General features: G+C 47.1%; 2 protein-coding genes across 7 annotated transcripts in view; both read right to left on the reverse strand.

Annotated features, from left to right (window-relative positions):
• The window catches only part of COL20A1 (collagen, type XX, alpha 1), a 48,563-nt gene extending 47,742 nt beyond the window's left edge, over window positions 1-821 (reverse strand). The window contains exon 1 of the mRNA XM_010569513.1: window positions 741-821. Within this exon, the coding sequence (XP_010567815.1) occupies window positions 741-813 (73 nt within the window). The 5' untranslated portion in view covers window positions 814-821. The remainder of the gene's footprint in view (window positions 1-740) is intronic.
• A 5,930-nt stretch (window positions 822-6,751) lies between these two features.
• On the reverse strand, window positions 6,752-24,674 carry LOC104833025 (DEP domain-containing mTOR-interacting protein-like). Of its 6 annotated transcripts, none has more exons than XM_010569515.1 (9): window positions 24,236-24,674; window positions 16,239-16,417; window positions 13,042-13,165; window positions 11,646-11,824; window positions 10,831-11,016; window positions 10,324-10,464; window positions 9,923-9,993; window positions 8,345-8,449; window positions 6,752-7,508 (listed from the first exon to the last, which is right to left on the reverse strand). In XM_010569515.1, the coding sequence occupies exons 1-9, from the start codon at window positions 24,391-24,393 to the stop codon at window positions 7,383-7,385; spliced, it is 1,269 nt and encodes a 422-aa protein (XP_010567817.1). In that variant the 5' UTR covers window positions 24,394-24,674; the 3' UTR covers window positions 6,752-7,382. The 6 variants fall into 6 exon arrangements, with proteins under 6 accessions (XP_010567817.1, XP_010567822.1, XP_010567821.1 ...); XM_010569520.1 differs by lacking the exon at window positions 24,236-24,674 and adding an exon at window positions 22,667-22,728; XM_010569519.1 differs by lacking the exon at window positions 24,236-24,674 and adding an exon at window positions 17,870-17,991.
• Window positions 24,675-25,957: the final 1,283 nt, after the last annotated feature.

The following is a 25,957-nucleotide window of genomic DNA, read 5'->3' on the forward strand; positions in this document are numbered from 1 at the left end:
CCTTGCTCTCCAGCTGATAGGGAGTTAAGCCCAGACTTAACTGCAGAAGCTGGTCTGGAAGATACACAGCATGGAGACATGTCTGTCCAAACTCTGAAGCGGCATCACCTCTCTAGAAACCTTTGTGCTGGTCAAACATAATATAAAGCTGCATCTTCGACATCAGAAAGGCTATGGTGGGGTGCTATAGGTATTTTCTGGTCATTTTTGGTACCATGGGAGCACTATATGTTACAGGACGAATGCGCCTCATGTGCTTTCTTCTCCAGATGTTGCACCATGTATCACCGTATATGCCCAAAGCAATAGTTTCGGAGCACAGTAACTAACAGAAGCAAGACCCTTTTTCTTCCTATTTCTCAAGCTCCATTTGCAGATCACATAAGCACCCTTCGTTGCTTTTATACAGGCTGCAATGCATCCCTGGTGCGAGGGAGCGGCATGCTGAACTGCTGCCAGTGATGAGGACAGGCTTTGCAGGGTGGGGAGGGATGGAGATACTCTCCCCAAATGGGCCCCCTCATCTCCCATTGCTCTTCGTGGGTGGGAACAGGCTGTTTGGAGCTTCACCAACAGACACCAGAGCACAGCAGCCCCCTGAAATCCTGCGTGTGATTGGGAATGTCCCTCACATGCAGTGTCACTGCCAATGAGAAGGGCTCGGGCAAAGGCTGGGCTAACCCAGGGGACAGCCAAACCGTAGGGAATTGCCCAGAGCAAGGGCAAGGAGGGCTCCTTACCTTGGCCCACTCGTCCCCACACATGGCTCGCCACAGGCAGGCAGGCAAAAAAGAAACAAGTGTGAATCAGCATGGTGACCAGGACCTACAAAAGGACAAACGTCAGGAAGAAGTAAAAATTACATTTCACCATGTTGAAACGCAGTTTTTTTGCAGTTCTCAGTTAAGGGACCACAAGCTGAGATCTACAGCTCTATGTATCATTGACAGCACTGAAAGGGTGGATGGAGAAGCACATATGAATTTTCCTGCAATTCCTATATATCGTTTTATATTCTCGGTCTCTCCAATACAGGTGTTCCATGACTTGGACCAGTACCAAATTGCCTTTATAAACCTGATGGGGAGTAGGCTTTGACCTAGTACACTCCTCTCAGCCTGCTTGGTCCTGGAGGTGGGCACTACTCTTTTGGTAGGACAATCTCAACAGTGGTACAGTAGGTGCTGGGCTCTGCTCTGATCATGGCAACATTGGCCAAATCACTGGACGGACATAGATTCCAGAACAACTTCTGGTTTAAATCGTACAGAAGTAATTCATTCCGATTATCATGACCAAAATCAATATAGGTATAAAAACACACAGCACCTTTCTCACGTCCCTGCAATGCACGCACTGATCATCAGGGGAAAAGCATTTAGAGGAACACTCTTTGGCAGACAAGCTCCTCACACCACAGATTTAATGACCCCGCGGTCACTGTGATAAAGCGATTATGCAGCAGGAGGGATACCACAGACCCAGCTGAGTTTATCTGTCAACAGTTTAGAAACAATTTCTTATTTTGCAGTGGAGTTCCCGAGAAGTTACATTCAGGACTTGTTGAGATAGCCTTGTTTTAACTTGCTCACCTGAACAGACTGAAAACTGATGCAGTTACAGACTTAATCATGGCAGAGCATCAGTTTGACTTAGAAATAACCTCTGCAGCATTGACAAAGCTGGCGGGCTAAGGGCAGCCAGCCTACAGCCGACAGACCTCGAGCACCTTCAGTTATCTTTGCTGGCCTGGATTTCAGTTTTATTCAGTTCATATCCTGTCACGGTTTAACCCCAGACGGCAACTAAACACCACAAAATCCAAAACACAACACTACACCAGCTACTAGGAAGAAAATTAATTCTACCCCAGCCAAAACCAGGACAGGTCAGAAATTTTACGTTAGCATAAAACCACCCTGATGCAAACAGTGCCTCCCCCTCCTCTCAGTCTCAATATACCAGGTTTAAAACATATGCTCTTGGCCTTTTGCAACGCATCATTGGCATCTGTCATTTTTGTGCTACACATATCAACCTTATTGCTTTTGGCAGAACCAGACCATACACAAGTTTCTTCTGCTGCTGTCTGCAGTGACATTTCGCTTCTATTCATTTTGATGGACAGGTATTTAGAGGCTCCTGGCAAATGCCTATTTCCCTTCAAATACATCAGCTTTTTAGTGATTTCAAGGAAAAATAAATATGCACTTGAGTGACCCAGCCATGATCTCCCGGGGTTTAAATCAGTTCTAAATTGCTGTAAGAATGAATGGAAAAATATACAAGTTATAACAGGGAGATGTTAACCACCCTACTCAGTCTGTGATTTCTTTTTTTTTTTTTTTTGATTGAAGATCAGGTTGTATGGAACAACTGCAGTGTAACTGAAGCCCTTAGCCATGGGGAACACTTGCTTTTTTCTTTCCAGCTAATAAAATGAAGTCATTGCTTATAAAAAACAGCAAACATTTTACAGGTGGGTGTCAGGAATCTGGCTGTCACCTCAAGAAAAGCAAAGCCGGCCCTGGCTGCAGAGGTACATGTGGCAAACAACAGCAAGAAGCCTGCATTTTCAAAAATTCCCTGAATCAAAAGTCCATTTGTGCCATTTTGCAATGCCACCAAACTGCTCTTGATTTCTTTGCAACTTCCCTGTGGCTCTGCTGGCAAACGGGATGCCAAACTCCGGCAAAAGTGTTTGTGGATTCTGTATGATCTTTTCATGTTAACCAGGATAATTTTTTTTTGTTGTACGGGATCCGAAATCGGGTGAAATAAACACATGGACTTCTCCAGCCTGCACCGAACTGCAGGGTCTGATTCAGCCAGGATCTTCCACCCTGCTGTGTCAGTAAGGATGGGTTTAATATTAACCCGGGTTGGATCTAGTAAGTCCCAGTGTGTAGATCTTTACTGCGACTGAAGCAAGGAGCGGGGACTTCATCTCTTCTTCCTAGCTCAGAGGCAAACCCATCGCTATTTTGCCTCTTCTCCAACTCTCATTTTCCTACCTGTAAAGCAGGAATAACCAATGCACCTGTCTGAAATGGTGGAAAATACATGGCTGGAGAAGCTATCTCTTCCCACCCTGCAGAATTCCCTCTCTGCAGGTTACCTGCTGGACCCCAAGCCCCCACTTTGGGTCTCCATGGTCCCTTCCCAACCATTTCTGCCCTCGCTGGTGCCACCATCCAGCCATCCTGAGCTCTGGACCCCGGGACGGAGGGGACCACAGTGACATCAACCTGCTGGCGGGCAGGGAGCCTCCGGCACGCCGATGCCTCTCTCCCATTACTTGCCCAGGGAAGGAATTTGGAGACAGCAACACATGGAGCATGTGGTGAGTATTTCCAGGACCTGGAAAATGGGGGGGGGGGGTGTGCACGACCCCACTTCCCACTTGCCCCAGCTGTGTGCTCAGAGGGGATTTGGAGGTTAAGGCAGTTGGAGATCCCCTTATTTGTACAGGGAATTTTAAGAGTAGTCACTTTAATGAAAGGAAAAAAAAGTCTATGCAAAAAATCCCTGCCTTGTGTTTAAATCAGCACAGCTAAAGTGGGGATCTGAGGGCACCGTGAATTATTTCCACCCACTACAGCCACAGTCTGGGGACATTTCCTCATCCCAGAGGCCATCACCGTCTCTGCACAGAAGTGCTGGCAGGACCAATGTCACCTCATGGCCTGCTCGCTGCCAGACACGCAAGCAGCGCCAGGGACAGCCCTGCAGAAGAGACCAGCGACCTGCCCGAGGAAGCCAGCTGCAGGGAATAAATCTGTCCCACACTCCCCGAGTGATTTGACAGCTAAACGACCTAAAACAGACTAGAAAAATCACATTCGTCAAACCCTTCCTGTTCTCTCCTGGAAATCTCCTGTATTTCAGTTCCACTATTGAACAAAAAGTCTCAATTATCCCAGCACCAGTCTCAAAAAAGTGAGGCACAAGTTTCACTTCTAGGCTGAACCTTTGCAGCTCCCCTCAGCCCAGGCAGGCTTTAGGAACATCAGTTTGATGCAGACCCACACCATACCTCCAAGTGGGAAAAACCCACCCAGAAACTGCCATGGCTAACAAACCCTGCCAAGTACTGTCCTCTCTGGCAGCAATTTCCCACAGGTTTTATACTATTAACCACAAAATAGAAGGAAAAAAAAATCCAAACCAACAAAGAAAGTGCATTTCTCACAGCCATCGCTCCGAAAGAATCCCTAAAGCAGTCCTGGCAATATTTAGAGCTGACCTGCAGCAAATGTGAGCCTTGAAGCTACTTCACCATAAGAGGAGGAGACCTGCCACCCCTGCGCAGCATCGGCAGCGCTGCCCTGAGCTGAGCTGCACCAGCTCCAAAGTTTCCCAGAAAGCAAAACCCTGCAGAAGTTCCCTGCACCGCCAATACCCACGCATGCCCCAAAACAACCCAGCCCCTCCTCGGCATCCCTGCGATCCCAGTCCCAAAGGGAAACGAGCCACAGACCTCTGTGGAGCGGCACGGCTTTCCCTGGAATCGGTCGGGAGGTGCGACGAATCCAGCTACATTCTTAAATTGTGGGAGAAGCAGCCCTGGCGCCTCGTCTGCTCCTCGGCGTGATTAGAGATTTCGATTCCCAGACGTCAGGAGGGATAAGGAAGGGGAGGGAGAGCAGGGGAGAGGGACAGTGATTCCCCCACCTCCCTCTCACCACGCAGCGGAGAGCGTCGCTTAGCCCCTGCGCGCAGCCAGATAAAGCGTGCATGAAAAGGGAGAGACTGCTTCTACGAGAAACAGTAAACGGCTTTTAGTGGTTTTGCTAACTAAATACCAAATATATGTCTAGGAAGCCGCACACTGATTTCCTAGAGCGCAGCAACAAGTCGTGGCTCCCGCCCACTGTCAGACTCCCAGGGATGAAGTCAGTCCGGCCCCATTCACATCCCATGAAATATTTTTGAGCGCCCCGCATTTGCACTGAAGGCAAATTGCATTGCATTTGTTTAAGGAAATTAAGCACATCTGTAAGTTTTGCAAGGCCAGAGGCTGAATCATGAACTGGAGCTCGACGGTGCTGCAGACTTCCCAGCTGTGGGATACAGCCCTGACCTCCGCCGGCATGTGGTCCCCAACCCCAAGAGTGCTTGGGAGAGCCGCCCAGCTCCGCGCCAAAACTTTTTCGGAAAGATTTTGTCCTCCTTGCCAGGAATGGAACAACTGACAGTGGCATTTCGCATTACAAATGGAGGCCAGATTTTCAGCTGCATCTCTGGGGACTGTCAGTACCAGTCTCCCATTGCAACAGAGCTAGCTGCAAGAAACTCACAATTGCTGGTCTATAGGAAACACAGGCACCTTTGAAAGTGTCAACTCAGATAGAAAAAAAAATAAATTATAGTTTTTAAATACTTGTGCACACTAAAGAAACATTTGGTAGTTCATTGCCATTTCTCTTTATAATCTAGTAGGTATTTAAAAGCATCACTATATACAGGCCAAAGGATAACACCAAAAGGAATCACTTAAATCTTGTTAAGACAAAACATGGAGCATTTGGTAGCCTGTGGAGAGAGAGTTGTCACTGCCCTACATGTACATATCACAAATTACCTCTTCTGTAATTCCTACTGGATTTCAGTAGTTGCTCAGATTTGCTACAGCTTACTTTAAAACTAGGAGGAGGTGAGAAAGGAAAGAGCACAGATCTCCTGCACTTCGCTTTCAGGGAATTCAGTTCCAGAGCTAAAACGTGCGCTCTGTTCACGTCAGAAAAATCTGGAGCTGCTTCCAGTGCTTACGTTCAGGTTGTTGTTTTCTGGCCTACCTTTCCCAAGGTGCCCACAAAATGCTGTGCTCTCCTGGCTTTGACTTTAGTTCAAGCCCAACACTCTGGATTAAACCTTGGGGCCACCACAGACATCCAAGCTTTCCCTGAACAGCAACACAAACCAGAATTTAAAAAGCAAAAAGGCAGATGGATGCTGCTTTGCTTGTGCACCGAATGGCTAGAAATAACAACTGTGAATATATTGACAAATGGCTTAAAAGATTGTCTGGTTTCACTTAGAGGCTGGAAGGACCCCAGTGGATTATCAATGCAAACATCTTGCTTGGACAACGTTCCAGGAATGCTGTGCTCCAAGCAGTCCTATTACCTCTGCACCAGCGCTGGGGGAGCACATATCCCTTTATATCAAGGGGAAAAAAAAAGGCAGACAGCAGTAATGCAATACCTAATATACAGCTGACACCAGATTTTCCAAGAAAGTCAGCTCCCACTTTAACACAAATTAAAATTTTTTTTTTTTTGGGTTGGGTTTTTTTTTTTTTTTTTTTTAAGGCTTGATTGGTGGCCAAGAGAGCTGCACTGAGGGACCTGCCCTAAGCAGGAGTGCTGGAAATCATCCTACTGTATGCACAGCATTACAAGCTGATCACAAGCAGGATGCTCAGTGAACTGGAAAGCAAGAAACCTCCCCAGTTTCTTGTTATTACCTGTTATTCTGTATTTAGTTCACTTTCAGGGTAGTCTGCAGATGAGTATTCTGCATTGCCTGCAAATGCAGTCATCCTGGGAGCAGCAGGGTCCAGGGGGTCTGGATTTTGGTGGCTTTCACTCATTTCTGTTCCCTCCCAGAGTCAAACTCAGACTATGACACATTTCTTTTTGGGCAGACACTGTTTAGGGTCTCTCCTTTCCCTCATCACTAGGTTGGTAGCAGCCTGTGACGTGTGGGACTTCAGCCCAGTTCCATGCCGAGGTGAAGCTGGTTAATGAATTTAAGCATTATTTGGGGGTGGGAGCTCAAAAAGCACAAATCATGGACATCTCACCTTTTCAAGAAATGGCTGGGAAGAGCAACCAGCCCTGGCTGTGAGCATGGCTAAGCCAAGAGAGTAGCAGGAGCCTTAGACTTTCTTTAAAAGGAAGCATACATCACGGTATTCATTTCCTTATTTTCTTGACAGAGTCAATGGCACAGCTTATCGGGCCATCTGGAAAGCACACTGTGTTCAGTAGACTGCACAGACAACTCAGGGGAGCTCAGAGGTACTCACTTGCTTGGTATCAAACTTCTTACTGCTTCCCAGCTTGTACCACTTGCCTTGCAGCTCAGCTGGGCGAATGGCTTGTTCTAAGGTTTGGTTTCACGATGTGCTGAACTCTCCCACTGGCATTAAAAAGGAGCTGCAAGAGCTTAGACCCTGTCAACATAGGTAGAGCCAAATAGTTCAACAACATCAAAATCCGAGACTTGTCCATTAGAATGTATTTATTTGAAAATGTATTAAAATGCCTGGCTAACATTTCACAGTGAATGGTCAAGCTTGGTCCCTCCCCACAGTCCATCCTTGCTTAGGGGAGCGTCCTGCCTTTCCAAACAGCGGTGGGATGAGGCTCCTTCACTTATTCAACGGCTTCCATGACTTCCATCACCAGAGTTCGTGGTCCCGTCATGATGAGGCTGCTGATGGTCTGATAGTCCAGATGCAAAACGTACATGCCATTCACTGAGAAAACGAACTGGCACACCTGTAAGGAGAGGGAGGACAGGTTACCTTCAGCTGATGTCTTCATGGCAACTTCTGCCTGTGATTGACTAGAGCCAGAGGCTGCAATGCAAATAACTTGCTACAAAACCCTGCAAACCCTAAAGCATTACTGCTCCATAAGCCACACTAATAATCACTGTGCTATGATCACTGTATCATAAAAAAGGGACCAAAGGGATTTAGACTGCGAGCTAACAGAGAAAAAAAAAAAATATTTATGAGCAGTGGTTCATGTCACAGATGGAAATGAGGCACAATATTAACATCTAGCAATTTGGTAGCAAATGAGATTAGGTAAGGAGAAATTAACTGGGCTCTTGAGTAAATGAAACAAATTCATCCATCCCCTTCCAATCCTGCCTGAAGCAAACAAGGAGTCACACCCTGCCTCTGAAGAATCCCATTATTTCAAATATCCATGTGACTTTAGACTTATATCAGCTTGTAGAAATTACTCCCTCACTGCTGGGGGTTTTATAGGGAACTGTGAAACTCAACATTTCTTTCATTCACGCCTAAAACTCTACACACAAACCCCATAAGCGCCTGGGTCTAAAATGAGATTCACGACCTCAGTTCATTTCACCTGAGCTGGAAATACTGGGCGTTATTTGATGAATCAAATCAAGGCACCAGTCTAAGGTTATTAAACTTTCACGTACATTGTTAATAGCAGAGAAACTCAAAATGCATTCATCTCGGGAGCTGTGAGAGCAGGTGATTCAGGATAAAGCTCTGCTCCTTCCCTGCTTCACTGGGGTTATATACAGTTACTTAAGTCCTGCCTCCTGTTAAGCCACCGTGAGTAAGAAGTACCTTCATCCCCGCGGCGGCAGCGGGTCCTCCTGGGTCCACTGCCTGGATGTGGCAAGGTCTTCCTCCTCGGACCACAAACCCCCAGCCCACCGCATCCCCCACGATCTACAAGCAGAACAAAAGGGGTTTAAAAACCAAGGAATGGGCTGGGTAGAGGAGGTGCAACAGCTCCTAGTGAGATGGAGAGCTCCGCTCATGAACTTAATCTGTTGTGGGTGGGAGAGAAAGGGCTGTGTACCAAGCGAGACGCAGAACCACAGATTAATTGCTCTCTGCAAAGCTGCTTTCTGATCAATACTCCCTGCCAAAAAGTGCAGAAGAGTGAAGCACAGGCAGCATGAAGTTGAAGCGCAAGGCACGCACCAAGAGCGTGCTGAGAACATTTCCAGAGCACGCACACAGTGCCTTTTCCTTGGCACAGGAGAGCATTTCCAGGGTGCAAGTAGCCACTCTTAATTTTTCCCACTCTGATCTCAGTCTGTCAGAGCAGTTTGCTGTAATACTGTGGCCATCTGACATGACTAAAAGAGAAAAGGAATTCCCAAAGGACTTTGCACATTGCCCATATAAATAAATAACAGCAACTGCACAGCTAAGCAGAAGGAAATGAGCCATGAAAGGCCCAGGCTGGCAGAGTTGAAGGGCAGGGCAAGAGCATTCAGGAGGAGAATGAACAGCACGTCCTCATACATGCCACACTAATCATCAGCTTTATTTTTCTTGCTCCTTCCCACCAATTTCTACGGCAGTTAATTTGGGAACCTGATCCACAGCTCCTCTGTAACCCCACTTGTGTCAAACCAGTACGGCAAGACAGTCCTCGCATTTCCTAAACTGGCCACTGTAAAGATTCCCCCTTTCAAAGGCTGGCAGGAAAGGGCTGAGAAGTTTTACACAAAAATAAACAAGTACAATAGGATCCGCAGGGCAGGAACTGTCTTGCAACATTCACACCCAGCACCCACCAGCCCTGCCTTGACCGGTCCTACAGCTTTAGAAATAATTAGAAAAGCAAAAGCCCAAAACTCAGGTTGTCTGCAGCATCCTGGAGATTTTGCAGCGTGTTTATTTCATCCATGAAAAAAATCATAAGAAAGGCAAGAGTTTCCCTTGGATGCTCCCCGTTCAGTGCTGCTCCATCAGATGCTGATGGATCATACCAACATACCTGATCCGCAGCAGGAACGTGAAAGATGCATAAAGCCGTGTGTAAAGGTGATATCTGTGTGACAGAGGGTGAGTGTCGAAGTCTCAACTGTCACAAGACTTGACTGGTTTTATAGTTTCTATGGAGCTGGATGAAATGTAAATGGGAGTGTTTCTGTCCAGGAAACATTCTCTTTCCTGATCTACCCCTTCGATATACACTAAACTAAAGCAGAGGCTGCACACATTTTCACCCACAAGAATACCTGCAGACATTGACCCACTGAGATTCACCAAGAGCAAGCCGTGATGATGTGACATGCAATCAAAGTTTCAACATACAGAGGTCAGAGCAGCAGACAGAAAGCTATCAAAGAGCAGTCAGAGCTCAATACTGTTGAGTTAGCAATACCATTTGCTACGGTCACTTACAGTTAGCGTTTTCTTGACGTAGGGAGCCCCAGGGGACAGGAGCTCTTCATTGGTGACGGGTCTCTTTAACACTAGAGCAGAAGGTGACAGATCCTATCAAAATCAAGGGTTTCATACAGTAAAATGCATAACGAGGCAGCCTGGGGATTACCATGGGCTGCAGAACAGATGTTAGGACCAGCCACAGTTACTGCACGCAGAAATCTTTGCATTCATCTCAGTGTTTTTTCAAAATGCTTGCACAATTTTTCAAATCAAGACTCAGAGGTGAGGCTGACCCTCTCCTCCCGCAAGTCACCAAACTGACAGTGGATGGGTTTGGACCCGAGGCTTGGGCTAGCCCATGCCCTGGAGGAATAGGTGTATTCTGTGCAACAACAGGGCAATGTAGAAGCCCAGACCTGATTTGGGGTTGCACTCAGCCACAGGAGGGAATACCAACGTAGGAGTAGTGCTGAAGTAGGGGTTGGAGTTTCCAGCGAGGGAGGTGATGCTGCTCCTTCGAACCGCTGAGACAATTTTGATCTCCTTGTTGGTCTGGACTGAAAGAGGCAGAAAAAACAACAACTACTCAGGGAAAGAGCAGGCTAGTTTTAAAATAACAAACTTGCCCCCCACCAGCCTGACCCACACCTGAAAGTTAAGCACGCACTGAAGGTGGCATTTGAGCTTAGAAAGAATAAAACCAGCTTCAAAGAAAGATCAAGAGCTGAGTTGATGGTAAGTTGAGTTATTTTCCTGGGATGGGGAGCTGTGATAGAGACTGCCACTGCATCATGACATCCACCACAAACCAGTGGGATGGGCGGTCGCTTCATGGGTTGCCTGGAGCAACACCCTCGGCTCTGGGATACTCTGGTAATGTAATCCTTGCTTTCACACCCCTCCACAAACACATCCACAGTTACCAGAGAGAAAGCTGGTGTTGCCTGGGTCCGGGTTGAGCTTGCGAAGACAGAAGGGGCTGTCTGGGCTCTCGGAGAGGGTACGAGAAGAGTTCTCGTTGAGTAACTCTGTAAGACGCCGCCTCCGTCGAAAGTTGATCCAGAATTGGTAGAGGATGTCACTGTCAAAGAAGTGATGCCTATTGGAGACTAGGAGAGAACAGGGGAGGAGGGAGAGGCTGAGGGGGGTGCGAAATATATATAGGAAATATACTGAGGGATGCAGATTAATTGCTTTTAATACCTGTGTGTTCTACTGCAGTTTTTCTGACTGTTCGAGAAAGCTACCTGCAGGGAAGGAGGAACAGCAGGGCCACCTCCCCAAGAGATGCCATCTCCCAGGGGTGCACCACGGAGTCACAGGCCTCTACCTGCCCCTGTCCCAGGACACTCAGAGGACTCCCTGCCTTCTGAATTGAAACTTTAATTCCTGCCGGTGATTATGATCTCCAGCCAAGCAGAGCTGAACATTACACCCTCCCAACCCAGCCCTCCAAACCCAGGGGGGCGGATCCCAGTCCTGTGGCCGGAGGCTTTGAAGAACTGAAGAGCAAGAGCTCAGATTTCAGCTCAAAGCTTTTGTGGGTGGTGGAAGATTGCTCCAGTTTCAAAGGTCACCAGCTCCAAACATAGAACTAAAAGGCCCCATTACCATCTCCAAGTGGGCACTTGACCAGCACTTGTTACACGACGTGAATGGGGATTTGTTCCTAGCACAGCTCTGACAACCACGCTCATCTCTCACTTTCCATCCCAGCTCCAGCCGGACCCTCGCTCACCATGCTGAATGATCCCATGTTCCAGCAGCGCCCGTCCCAGCTCCACCGCTTCCTTTCGGTTCTCCACTTCTCCCTCCTGAACGAGCCAGTCGATCATCTCGCAGCCCAGGAAAGTCCTCTGGTACTTCACCGAGTTCTCCTCTCTCACCTTCAGAATTGACCCTTCCACGCTCACCAGCCTGGCACAGAGGTGGGACAAGGCTCCCGTGATGTTGTGCAGCCAGCCAAAGCAAGGCCAAGAGAAGCGGCCAAAGTATTACAGCCAAAATATTGCTGCCTGGGAGCAATGGGAAGGGAGGAAGAAATGCAGAGCCGCAGTCAGGCAGCTTTGTAAATCTTCATCACAGTGGAGGAAGCAGCTTCAGCAAAACCAGTTTAGCCCTGACCTCAACTAAAGACTGCAGGGGAAAGCCAAGCAAGCGAACGCACGCAACAAATGGCAAATAGACCAAATTGATGGGGAAGGTGCGTTTCAGTAAACATACAGTTTGCAGCGTATGCGAGAGCTAAATCCAGTGTCTCCACGAGAGGGTGCAGCGGGCTCAGCCGTGAGATGTGCTGGATGCTCCCACCACAGCTGAGCAAAAGCAAAGTGCAAGGCATGCACGTCTGCCAGAGGGTCACAGACAGCCGAAACCACCGCCCGCCTGGCCGAAGGAGTTCTCCCTCAGTGCCAGTTTGTGAATCTGATTGCCAGGATTTGAGGACAGAGAAGATGTGAAGACGCTGTTAAAGGAAAACAGGTCCAGAGGGCGGTCTGTGGTTGAACCCGGTCTAACAAAATGACTCACGACGTGCCTGGGAAGATGGCTTGGCTTAGAACCAGAAAGAATCAACACCAAGAAAACTAAATATTTGGAGAGGGAGGTTTTTTTACTGTCTGAGAATTTTTCCGTTATAGATTTTGCAAATAGGCTAAGCTAGGTGCAGGGATCCGGGCACATGAGGACCCCGAAGATCCCATACCCTGCTGATTCTGGTGGGACATAAGTCCTAATAGTGCTGGTGGAAGCAGCTCACCCAGGGAGGCTGGGGGAGCACTGGGAACGGCCACTGGACATGACCATCCTGGGAACACTCAAACTGCAGACTGGACCCTAGCGCTTCCCCGTACCAAATCCCAGAACCTGCACTTGGGTTGGAGCCCTTGAAAGCATCCGTGAGTTCAGAGCATAGCTCCTGACCCAGCCCCAAAAGGCTGGTTGTCCTGCGGCTGTGAGAGGGCTCAGGAAACAGCATTTCCCAATCCTAGAGCACGGGGCACGGCAAAAAGAAGAGAAAAGCCAGCTGTAGCTGTGGCTCCCAGCTGTAGAGCATCATCAGCAAGCGCAGCCAGCGGAGCACAGTCCCAACGCCCCTTGCCGAGATTTGTTTTGCAGGGGAAGGACTCACATACTTCTCATAAAGACTCTGCCCTCTCATGAACACCTTCACGTCCTTACTGAGGGGGAAGGTCCCGTCATCCTTGCGGAAGCGATACAGCAGCTTGGCATCCTTGTAGTCCGAGTGCTCGTCGCAGACTGAAAGGAGTTCAGAGCAGGGATGTCAGTGCTGCAGGCGTCTGTCAGTCCGTAAGGGACAGAGCTGCACAGAGCACAGACTCGGGAAGGTGTTATCTCCAGGTTAAAAGCTATGGGGGCTGCACGCGATGTCCTTCTCTACGCCCATCTGAGCCTTCGGTCCCCAAATTAGGGGCTTACGAATGCCTGCAGCCCATGCCGCTGGGAGAGGTCAGTCCCACTGAACAGACCTTGGGAAAGCTTAAGTTTGAGCCTACATTTTGGTCCGGACACTGAAACATTCGTTAGAACAAAGAGGGATTTTTTTTTTTATTTAATTTAAATGTTGATTTTTTGGTTTAGACTAAAAGAGATCAGATGGAAATGTCTCAATCAGCTTTTTTTAGAAAGCTACTGCCACACGTAAGTAGACCTGGAGGACAGAGGAAAAAGCCCCTCACTTCATCCAAAACCCCCCAAACCACCTCTGTCCCTGTCAAAAATACTTGTAAGCTAGAATGTACAGTGACACCAACTTTTCCACACCATTTTGTGCCAACCCCACCCAATTCATTTGCATGGCAAACTGACCTCAAGAGAGAAATTTTTCTTCAAAGCTAGGTGCATACAACTGGAATAATCAAATCTGTATGAAAAGCCTTAGTTTCGTCTTGGGGTTGAGCACACAATCTGTAAATGCATGGCTGTTAAGTGCATGCAACATTTAGCAGGTAAATATTTGGGATACAGCTTTGAGATAAACTTGCCTGCAACAGATTCCTAGACTACAAGTCAAAACAAACAAACAGCCCCAAAGTCACAGCCCAGCTCTTAAATCAGTCAGCCTGCCTTTCTTCAGGTCCACCTGTCTGAAGCAAGAACTTCAGCGGTAAAAAAAAACCCATGGAGTAAAGAATACACCCAGAAAACAAAGAAAATTAGTCAAAGGGAAAAAAAAACCCAACCCCAAAATTTTCCTCGCTAAAGTAACATAATCCACCAGAGGGAAATTCAAAAGACATAAGTTATTTTTTGGGAAAATTTTAACACTTAATTATTCTTCTGAGCAGACTGGCAAAACTTCATTCCCCTTTTGGTGAGCAGCAAAATGCTAAAAACTGTCAGGTTATCTGGAGTTCATCATTCCTCCCGAGCAGTTCTCTCCGTGTGAAATCAGGACGCTGAAGCCCATGACTCATCAAGCAAGAAGGCATGACAAGAAGGTTGTTTTAAAAGGTGAAAGTTTGCACCTTCTTAACTCCAAGGAGCAACAATTCAGGTGTCATTGCAATCGGGAATTAAACATAAAACATTACAAGGCTGTGCCCATAGAAAAGCAAAGCATTTTTGCTATTTGAAGACCAATTTCAATGTGTTTCCAGCATGTAATAGAATAACAGCTCAAACCACAACAGACCATTAAGAGGCAGCACAGACAATGATCTTCATGAGATAATTATTTTCTTCTGGATCCCAGCAGAGAAGAGGGCAAACAGTTTAGCCAATTGCAAAGCACTTAGCACAGTGCTGCGGTTAGCAGGCAGCCCCATTTCCATAGGGCTAGGAAAAATTAATGGTCATAAGGCAAGCTGGAAAGTCAACTTCTGTGTCCTGCCAGGAATTACACAGAAGCAGGAGGAACATGTCCGCGATAAGCAATCAAAACAGCACTGGTACCCAGCGCTGCACAGGTTTAATTAACTAATGGATTTATTTGAAACTGTCAGCTGGAGAGATGGAAAAATAATCAGGTTTAAGTGTTAATGGTTAACTGAGAGCTCACTGCTTCAGCTTTATGCTTTTGTGATAAAGCACAGCAGCAGTTTGTTTTCATTCAAGGCAGCTTAATGTAAAGGGCATTAACCTCAGCAAGTAGCAGATGGCAACGGAGAGTGTTTGCATCACAGTGGCAAAGGCAGCTATTTCTGGACCCTAGGGAAGAGCGGGGAAGAGAGGGCTGGATTTGGTATGGTTGTCATCTGCTTCTGTCTCCTCAGCTTCAGCCTCTCGTGACAATCTACCCAACTCCAGGTCACCGCTCGTGTCCCAAAGACTTGGGAGCAAGAGAGCTCAGCCAAGGGTCGGCAGCTCAGCCACAACCCTTCCCACCGAAGGCACTGGTGTCCCAAGCCTGTTTGATAATCCAGGACTTTTGCTCCTGATTGGGCCTGAAAAATCACATGGGGAAAACCAGCTCTTTGCCAGCCCGAAGCATTTGTTTCCCGTTGTTATATCAGGACCAAGGGCTGGACCTTGGGGATCGCTCTGCAGCTCAGGGACAGGCACAGACCACGCTACGTGTCCTGAGTTAATCCAAAACTGCTGAAAGTTCAAAATAATTTTTAAAAAGGAAGAAGCCTGAAAACTAAGAGCTGGGCTTGAACACCAAGCTGCTTCCCCCCCCACTTCATTTGTTTGTTGGGTTTCTTTCTCTCTTTTAACAGGTTCTACGGACAAGCCTTTGAAATGGCATCACACACTTAAATCCCAAGGGAGGCATTCCTACAGGATTGCTTCAACCCCAGGTTTACAGGTACCAGATTACTTGTTGCTTTGGGTGATGTGGACTCCACAACCCTACTTGTCCCAACCTGGCATGGATGGGGAAACCGAGGAACACTGGGCTCTTACGGTAAAAAAAATGACTTTTCCTGCAGATGTAAAGGATGCATTATAATCCAACTTCCACTTCTGCATGACACAAACATGAGCTAGACCAGCTCCTGTAAAAATACCCAGTACTGGCTGCCGATGCAGTTGCTGTAGGGCAATACAGGTCAGGTGTTATTGAACTTGCTTTCAGATAAGAGATACTTCAGATGCTGTTCTACCGGCACACAGCCCAAGTTCCTTTTCTGGGGGCAGGGAACTGGCACATCCCCCAAAGTGCTACAGCTTCACACAGATACAACCCCGTACAACCTCATGCCTGCCCTTCATCTCCCAGCTACTCCAGCAGCCCTCACCCATAGGAGGGTCATGAACAGGGACCCGACCACGCTTCTGTTTTCCTGGGTTGATGGACACACGTGGTGACCAGACACACAGCCACATCCCCAGGGAGACTCAGCGGGAAGCAGGGAAACCCACACACCATGATGGATAATGTAATGGTCCATTAGCTTCTGCATGAGGCGGATGCCCGTCTCTCGGTCCGGTGCTTCTTTGTGGTCGATCAGCCAGTCTGTGAGCTCCTTCGCTACGAAGCAGTTTGGGTACGTTCGGAGGTGGTAACGTCTGTCTTTAATGAGCTTCCCATCGTGGAGGCGAAGCCTAGAGAGAAAGACACTCATTGAGCATAGCTGGTGTTACAGGGGAATTCAGGTCTAACAGCCCAGCGTCTGTCCAGCCTGGAGAAACCACTGACGATTTGGGACTTCTGGCAAGCACCCAGTGACTTACAAATTCAGCCAAACCTCTTGGCTTTGCAAGACTGCATTCATCAATCCTAAGCAGCCTCTCCTTCATCCCCTTCTCTCCTCCTATCACTACGCAGGTTATAAAATTGCCTGCACCAGACTTAGTCTGAACTATACGTGTCTTTTTGTTCTATACAAACCTCTAAAAAATACACAGCAACTAACTGAAGCTTGTGAAAAAGGGTCAAAAACGTAAAAAAAAATAGTAGTACATATGTTTGTCGTCTTGGCACAATTCTGTGTCTAGTTCTTCTTCCCCATAACCATGAAAGCAGGAATGTAGCTGCCCCCAGGACAAAATCTTAGTCATAGCTCAGGGTGGGAGCAGTAATGGGAGCGCTCATTTCTTCTGCATGTGTCTGAGAGACAAGTGCCAGGCAGATCCCATGCACTACCTACTAATCCATGTACCCACTAATCCACACCAACAGTGGGCAACAGTCCTGACATTTTCTGGTCCAAACTGGGATGGACTGAGACAGAGTTTAGCAAGACAGCAAGACAACAACTGTCCTATCCTGAAAACTCTGACGTTATGGCTAGTCTGTGACTCTGGCAGAAAGATATGTATGGGTGAAGGTTACTCAGGTGACTATGGCTTTGACTTTTAAAAGGACCTTAACAACTGAGCAAGCCACAAGGCACAGAGATCTTATGTGTTCAAGCCAAAGCCAACCCAACTTGGCAGGAGATCTGTCCAGGAGCCAAACTTTTGCCCTGTAGTCATGACTGTTCCCAAAATACTAACCCTGGAAAATGCCCAGTGCATGCAGCAGACTCCAAGGGGAGATATTAATTAAATATCTCCTCTGTAACTCTAGGACATTTCTGGTTTCAAATTATTCATTTCAATTCACAGTTTTGCCCCGAGCCAGTATATTTTACAAAGGCATTAATCACTGCAGCCTTTCTTTATTTCATGCCTCGAGTTCTTTTTTTCGTTTTGAAGAAGTTATGCGTACAACAAAGCGTGTTGGACAACAGTTTCAGGCACCATATGAGAAGTTTTAAATATCCTAAAAATCTATCAGATAATAATGGATTATCCTATATTGTAGGATTTACAAATACTAGGGTCTCAAAAGTCTTAAGATAAAACCTTTTGTTGGATGAAGAATTAGTAATTGATTGTTGTAATTAATGCTGGTGAAACTACAAGCCAACATAATTCTTAACAGACATTTTCAGACCTTCCCGGTAATTAAAATGCTAAGCCAAAGATTCATGCAGAACCAGCTCCTGGCCTTGCCCTTGGCAGGCCTCCCTCAAATACTGAAGTCTATATTCAGTATTTTACTCTCTTTACCTGGAAGGCTCATTCCCACGAGCGACCAGCAGTCATTCTGCATTTTACCTGAACAGAACAGTCCACAGACACCTGCCTGCTATTTTTACAGTTTTTAGCTTTTTTCCTTCCTTTATTTCACGGTCCACTGTCAAAATGCAATTAGACACAGTCGGCAGCAACTGCAAACAGAGAGGCTCCCCGCCCTGACATCCCTCTGCTATGGGAGAAGACAAGCAGTCATTTTTTTATATGCTTGCTTTCCTTCCTAATCAGCAAGTGGGATGCCACTTTAGAGGCATGTTTGGCAGAGATAAGAAATACAAGAGTACTTTATTGCTATCAAGAGTCTGCAGGAGTCTATAAAGACTATATATATATATATATATACACACACACACACATATACACACACACATATATTTACCCACAATAACATATAGACCATAATCACACAAGGCCTCCATAGAAACTGGTTGGGAGAATACTATTTCCCCTATAGGTCTTTTTTTATCATGTTTCAGAATACTGCAGAAAATGCACAGATCTTGTAGGGAAAAAAAAAACCAAACCAAAACAAAAAAGATTTTCAGCAAACAATACTACCAAAACCTAGGATTTAAAAAAAACAAAACAAATCTAAACAAAAACAAAAACCCACACTTATTCTGAACCTATTCTGTTGGGAACAATTGCCAGGACAGGAATTAAGTGGTATTTAAGCACCTCTGGAGCAGCAGCATCTTGGACCTTGGTGGGCTCTTTTAAATTTGTGACAAGTTTGCCCTCTTGCCTGCAGACGCAGGGCAGTGGAACATGCACAGCTCAAGTGTCCTTGTGGTCTTTTCACTTTCCTCTTGTTTACCATTTCCCATCAACTATGAAGAGACAAATTTGGTACTTCAGTCACAGAAGGACGTAACACCAACTGCACCTCCCGACGGCTCAGCTGACACCCTCTATAAACCAGTCCGTGTACACAAAGCTAGTGAAACCGAGTGGTTTATAATCATGCTTCCAGATTAAAAAATTTAAGGAAGGATTTATAATGCAATATTATGAGTTTTCTAGATGCCAAAACCTACCCCACACACATACGACTTCTCCAAAAGAAAAGAAAAATAAAAAAAAAGGCAGAATAATGCAAGGATAAAATGCTTGCTGGAACATGAGAATCAACTCTTACGAAACACTCCTCCCTTGGCAGTCGGTGTGCTGCTTTCACATGCATTTGCTTTGGGTAGGCTGCGTTGGGTAACCAAATCAGTTCTTTCTCAAGGTCACTACGAAGACATCATTATTCATCCTGTGTAACCTTGTTGAGAGGGAGATCTGCAGCAGTGTAAATAGAAAAAAAAAAAAAAAGAAAAAAAAAAACAAAAAAACAAACCTCTAGGGAATCAAGAGTTTTAAGTCACTTCAGCTGTTACAAACACAACTTCCCTGCTCCTCCGGCAGGCCAGCATTTTCCCAGCAGCGTTACGGATGCCCACTGCTGGGGAGCAACCCAAGGAGCTCCTCTCTCGATTACTTCTGTGTGTCCACATTTCACGCAGTTTCAAAACAGAGTCTGAATCAAGGGCATTTGCCGAAGCAAAGGGCTTTCTCGTATTCGAAAAGTTGCTACTTTTACTGTGTCGTGGTTGCACAGCCAGAGCAATCCCTAAAGCGATGGATATTCTGCACCAAGAACTCACAGGTGCCTGCATGGAGTGGGAATGTCTCCCCGGAGCACTCTCCATCACCTCCTACCCATGTAAACAGACCTTGAGCAGCTCAAATGCCAAGGTGGATCTTTCAAGGATATTAACTCTGGTTCGCATTCCCACAGCAGTTAAGTACAAATGAACGGCCTTGGAAAGATTTGTCACCCAAAGGCTCTTTTCTGTTCCTATCTTTACAGAAGACAAACAAAAAAAACCCAAACCACATGCACACAAACAAACAAACAACTAAGTGCTCAGTAAAAGGCAGCAACAGCCACACCAGCGTATCTGCAAAATAGCTGCTGGAGAGGCACATTCAGGGGAAACAACCACTCGGCAAAACCCAGTTTGCTGCACTCCCAGTCTGCAAAAGCACCAGTACATCCTAGGGGAGAGGAGAGGGCTTTGCACACCTGTGGCAGCCCAAAGTGGTTCAGAGATATTTTATTTTCCTACTTGTATTTAAATGTATGTATAGGAAAACAAGACTTAAATCTCAAAAAGAAATCCTGGCAAGCAAAAACCTACTTCCCAGTCCTCACTTTCATCAGTGCTGAAAATTTAATAACAGGCTTTTAAAGTCATTCTGATTATGTAGTCTCGTCTTCAGAATAACATTCATCCAGTGACTGCCACATCAAGCAGTGTCCCACAGCTCCTCCAGGAAGACATCCCCATTTCAAGAGATCAAAGTTCAGCAAAGAACCACCAAACCTCCTGTGGACCCAAGATTTTTGGCCAGGAATACAAACTTTGGCATGCTCAGCTACACACCTTTAAGTGAGCACAATTTCCAGAGCATTAAGATACGAGCACTTTATTTAACAGTGTCTCAATTTGAGTATCCAAATAAAACACTCAGCACCATTGAAAATTTTGGTTGGTGGCTGAAATCACAATTTTGTTCTTCATAGGAGAAAACTCTCCTCTCACTTTTTCTGCCCAAGACATAAAGTTTACAAAGTATATTTTATGTTTAAGAGTGATTAATTCAGCTTAACGGAGTTATTAGAGACCAGCTGGTTCACTTGACCATGAGGAATACCCAGAAGAGAGTGCACAAGGACTTGTCTGTACTTGAGAAAGTCAGATTACAGCAGGGTGTGAATTCAAAGCAGGGTAGCTGTTCCAGAATATCTCTGTGCAGATAAGCCATTTGTTGCAATTAGAAATGACTAATTGGGCCTCTTTTACAGAATGCCACCCAGGAACACACAATGCCCAGTAAAACTAGTGTGATTTTCATGCAAGTTTATATGTCTGAAACAATAAGACCGACAGCAGGAGATGTGAGGAACAAGCCTGAGACAGCAGCCCTCTCAAACCCAAGACCAAAATATCAGTGGAAATTATTATCTTCATCTTTTTGATGGGGAGACACTCAAGACCCAAAACTTCACTTCCCTCTCCACAGACTAGAAAGCAGCATCCCCGTGGAAGTAAAGGGACGCTGGCAGACAGACAGCCCAAAGCACAGTGTCCACTCGCCCCTGGATTCCTTTAGGATGTATTTCGTTCCCAGCCATCCCCACAAAACGTTCCTTCACCCCTCGCTTGTGCAGCTATTTCTGGCTGGGAAACACATCCTGACGCTGAACAGACCAATCCCTCCAGCCAAACCAAACTCAGAGGGATTTGCAAACTTGCTGTGAAGCCAAAGAACTGTAAAGATGGAGCAAAGGTTTGTTTGATTAAATACAATAGCGGGGAGGCAGGGCAGGAAGCGGAGAACAGGGAAAAACAAATGTTTGAGATTTTACGTAGACACAAGAGTGTTATTTACTGATCAAGGCTTACAGAGTCAGGGCAGATGATGAGGCTCCTTTACGTGCTGCTTTATTCCTTTCCTGGGGGAGAGCAGGGGAGCACAATGTGGACATTTAGCCCTGCCCCATCTGCTGTTGCCAGAGGCATCATCCAGCTTCTCTGCCTCAGTTTCCCCATTGCTACCTATTGGGCACCCAGGTTCTGGGAGGATTCATATCACTAACTCCTTACCTGCCAGGCTGCAAGATCCCCAAAATACAAGAGACAGACTTGAGCATGCAGCATGCTCTGCTCTGCATCACTCGATTCTCCTTTCAGCCAGACGAACTGCAGGGGAAGGAGGAGCCCGGTGACAGGTTAGTGGTGTCCATCTCTTCACCCTCCTCCTCCAGTTTTACCCCCCATGCTGGCCAGCAGCTCCTTCCAGTCTTTCTGCACTGGGAACAGGCTCCTGCCCCGACCAAAGCAGAAGGATGTGCCAAGCCACCAGCAAAAGGACCCACCTCCCCATCACTGTGAGCACTGGGTACACTGGGGTCCTCCCTTGGCCTTTAGACCCATTGCCCACAAAACACAGCTGAAGAAGAGAGCAGTCACGCCGGATGAAATCCATCCGCTCTTCTCCGTGCAGTGAAGAATTCGAGCCTTTCAAGAGCAGGTCAGGGGCGTGAAGCAGCCGAAGCCGCCCAAAGGCAGATCGGCTCTGCTCCCTGCACTGCCGTGTTTGCAAAACAGCACGTGTCTCCCAGCAGCGTGGTTTTAGCACGGGACAGCATCTGAAGCGAGGGCTCTCACCGCTCCTCTCCACTTGTATGAGCTTCCTACCCTGCCTATCACCCCTTCCAGCAGAGATGATAACCTGCATCAGGTTCTCCCCGGGGTAGCAAACTGAACAGGAGCAAGCAGTTCAAGATTATAACCTGCTGTGATGGGCTTGGCTTGAAAAACCTCAGATTTTGGGAGCTCCCTAGCCAGGAAACTCCGAGGAACTCTAGCTATAGGGGAAAAACCAAACCAACCAAACAACAACAACAAAAAAACAAACAAAAAAACCCAAAACAAAACAAAAAAGAAAAACCACAAAAAAACCCCCACAGATGAGCACCACAGAAAGTACATATATTTTGGGTTTTCTATTCAACTTTACCCCAGTCACACTAATGGAAAGCTATTCCCTCCCTGCACAAAGCTTGCCTCCCTTCAGGCTTTTAGCATTCTTTTTAAAGTCTCAGGGCACATTCACGCTGACAATAAGGAGTGAAGTTTCCAGACAAATACTGGGATGAAAAAATGAGTTGGTATTACTGGTTTTCAGAAGAGTGTAATATTTGTACTATGCCTTTACCTTGCTTATAAGAACTAGCGTAGTGTGCAATATAGTAGAAGAGCTCTGTTCACAGATTTATTTTATCCCCTTCTCCAGCTAACAGTCACAATCGCCAAATGGTCCAGGATCTGATATGCTCCTGTCCTACAAAAAGCACGAGGAAGCCACATCATTCCCCTTACGCATGCAGTGATCAGTTTTAACATATGGCTTGATTATTTCATTTTCTCTCTCGACACCTGACCCCGTCCTTTGGCCCAGGCTCTAAGACCCATCTTAAACCTCAGTCACTCCAGATGAGTAAATATAAATATGAACAAGCCTGCCCTGCCCACGGGATGGAATAAGTCATAACTTTACATCTCTTGCACTGAGTTATTCAAATGAGGCAAATCACTGAGATCAGCTGATGCTTTTCCCTATAAGAAAGTTAAGCTCATCTTCAAAGCCTCCCTTACAATGTGGACTGCAAATCCTGCAAAGGCAGAAAGGTTGATGCAGCTTCCACCCCCAACAGCAGCTCTCCCAGCCACTACCTAAGGAAAAGTTTTAATTTCTGGAGCTAGGACAGTAATACTTGTGAAAGACAATAGACTGGAAGTGTGGCTAACCATCACTATATATTTAAAATCCAGCCACTTTGGACATTGGCTGCATTTTCAAGATGGGGCCCTAATCCTTAGTTGGAAATTATAAATCTTTCATACAGTAGAATAAAGCTAAGGTTAACATGACTCACTGAGAATGGACAACATAGCAACACAGAGCTAATTTTAGGAACCTGGTGCTAGCAAACTTGGGCTCTAGGCTCTTTACATTATTCAAGGATACTTTTCCTCTTTTCTACCCACATTTCAAAACAAAACAGAATGGCTCCAGATACAAACAAGCAAACTCTCCTCAAGAGCTAGAAAAGCCTACAGTTGCATGCTTAGAAGCAACAGGGGGAGGGGGTGGGGTGTGTGATGTTGAGCCCAGATACACAAGGAACACATTTTCTCAGCCACACAGGTTTTCTTGCATAGGAGAATATATTTCTGTCTTCATAAGGGGGAAAAAAAACAACTCGGAAGCGGCTCAGAAACTGGGACTACAAACCAGCAGAAGTTCCCAAAAGTGACTTTTGAGAGAGGAAAGAGCCTACTTGTTGCTGTGCAAAACAATTCAGGTGGATGGCACCTGTGGGACGACCTCCCAAATTACCCCAAAAGTCCAAACACCCCTGGAACGCCCGCGGTGCTGTCCCCATCCAGCCAGGGACACCTCGAGGAGGCTGCTCAGCATCACCACATCGGGCTCTGCCTTTGGGGGAAGATGCAAAGGGAGCAAAAATACCTGTTGCCATCTAAACCCACCTGCCAGTCCCCTGGCATCTGGAGGTGGAGGGCAGGAGATGCCCAGGGAGGAGCAGCAGGGCAAGGAAATATAGGAGAGGACCTGGTTCACCACTGGTTTGGTGGGTGAAGGAAGGATCAGCAGATACTGGGGAGGCACTAGCATCTGGGGGGAAAGAGCTTGCTCAAGGATAAAGCTTTGAGCGTCCTGCTAGCAGGATACAGCCTGGAGAAGAGCCCCATCACCTCCTACCTCAGCTGCTCTCCAGCAATCATCACCTCCGCCCTGTAGTGCTGCTCTGTAGCTTTCTTCTTCAGGCTGGTGCTCAGGCTCTCCATGCCGGGCTGGAAGCAGGCAGCGATGGGAAGATGCACCCAGGATAGCAGGGAGCACCCAGGGACCCCGCACATCCCATGGGATGCGGGTGGAGAAGATGCTCGCCCCCAGCGCGGTCCCCAGCCCGGCTGGCAAGGTGCAGGTAGGCAGCCTGGAGTTGCTGGTTTCCAGCTCTCCGCCTTTCCTTCCCTCTCTGTAGTCACTGGAGGAGGAGCCTGCTGCAATCTGATCCTGGCTTTGCTGGTTTCTCACTGCTCCTCTCCAGCCAGAGAGCCGGGGAGGTGGCAGGTCTGCTTTCCAGCAGGCTGGGGACAGGGACCTTTCTGCTTGCTGTGTGTAGGTGACTCCAGCAAGCTCCGGGCATACACAGGCTGTAGGACGAGTGGTTTAATTAGCAGTAAGATGGACAAAGCACCTCCTTCTTTATGCTGTAACTTTCCCACGAAGGCTTCAAGATGTGCCATTCCCCAAAGCAAGCCCTATGGCTTGTTCTCATCCTCTTCCCTAAGGGCTTTCCACCTCTCCCCAGACCGGACTCCATCCAACACCATGGCCGACCCTTGCTAAAAAGTGGGCTCAGAGCAGCTTGAGCCCTTCCTCGCTGTAGCAGCCATCACAGAGGTCGGATGGAGAAGCACAGGCTATAATTATAGCACGAGCTGGCACTGATGAGTCTGGGACTCCGCTGGTGCCAAGCTGTTTGCCTGTATGATGCTGCTAGCTTCAACCATTAAAACCTACCTCCAGGCACTGGTACCTGCCTCAAATAATGGAAATGGCTGGTAGATAGCAGAGATATTTTCTGCAGGCTAGAGCTGACCTGACAGCGATAGCGTTCAGCAAAGAAATAGGCAGAGGAACTGGGATGTGGAGATGGTTAATTACATCCATCACTACCATTGGATGCATGTGCAATTGTATTTCCATGAGTTAAAGCAGGGATGAAAAATACTAGCTGGTATAAAGGACCGAACCTCAGAAAGACAAAAGAGAGGGGGAACCTACCAAAAGAGAATGTGGAGAAGATAGGGTTGAGGGAAGGGAAGGAAATTGTATCAGCTAAGGAGACTCTACTTCAGTCTGAAGCCTAATAAAGCAGCAGTAAACTAAATGCTGTCTTTAATTAGATCACCTTTAGCAGCAGTTCATCAGCGAGAAGCCAGTTAGCCAATATCCCCATCAGCACAAGCAGACCCTTCCAGGCTTACGTTCCCCCTGCACCATCATATCGCTAAATCAAACAAGCTCAGGTTAGCGTTTCAAGAAGCACAGCACGCAGCGGCCAGGGCTAAGGTCCGAAATCAAAGGGAGGGCTGTGTGCCTCCCGCCCCGCAGGAGCGGAGAGCTGGCGCGTGGGACCACGCAGTCTTGGCACTCCCGAACGAGCTCAGTGTCCTAAAACACGGCTCAGTGCCTGTGGTTGTGGGACAGCAGGCGAACAGAGGACCAGTTTTTAGACTGCCTGCCGTCCTGGCTCAGCTGGTGTACAGTCACTAGCAAACACTGCTCATTTTTGCCAGGTCAGGAGGGGATTTTCATACCATCCCAGGAGAGACCCAGCTCTTGTGCCTGCTGTTCGGTAGGTGCCAAGGCACAGCTTTACCAGGGCTGAGCACATGCCACGCAGCTCGTTTCTCG

This window comes from Haliaeetus leucocephalus, unplaced genomic scaffold (genome assembly GCF_000737465.1).
Source record: "Haliaeetus leucocephalus isolate CR32 unplaced genomic scaffold, Haliaeetus_leucocephalus-4.0 Scaffold273, whole genome shotgun sequence".
In the NCBI taxonomy this organism is placed as follows: Eukaryota; Metazoa; Chordata; class Aves; order Accipitriformes; family Accipitridae; genus Haliaeetus; species Haliaeetus leucocephalus.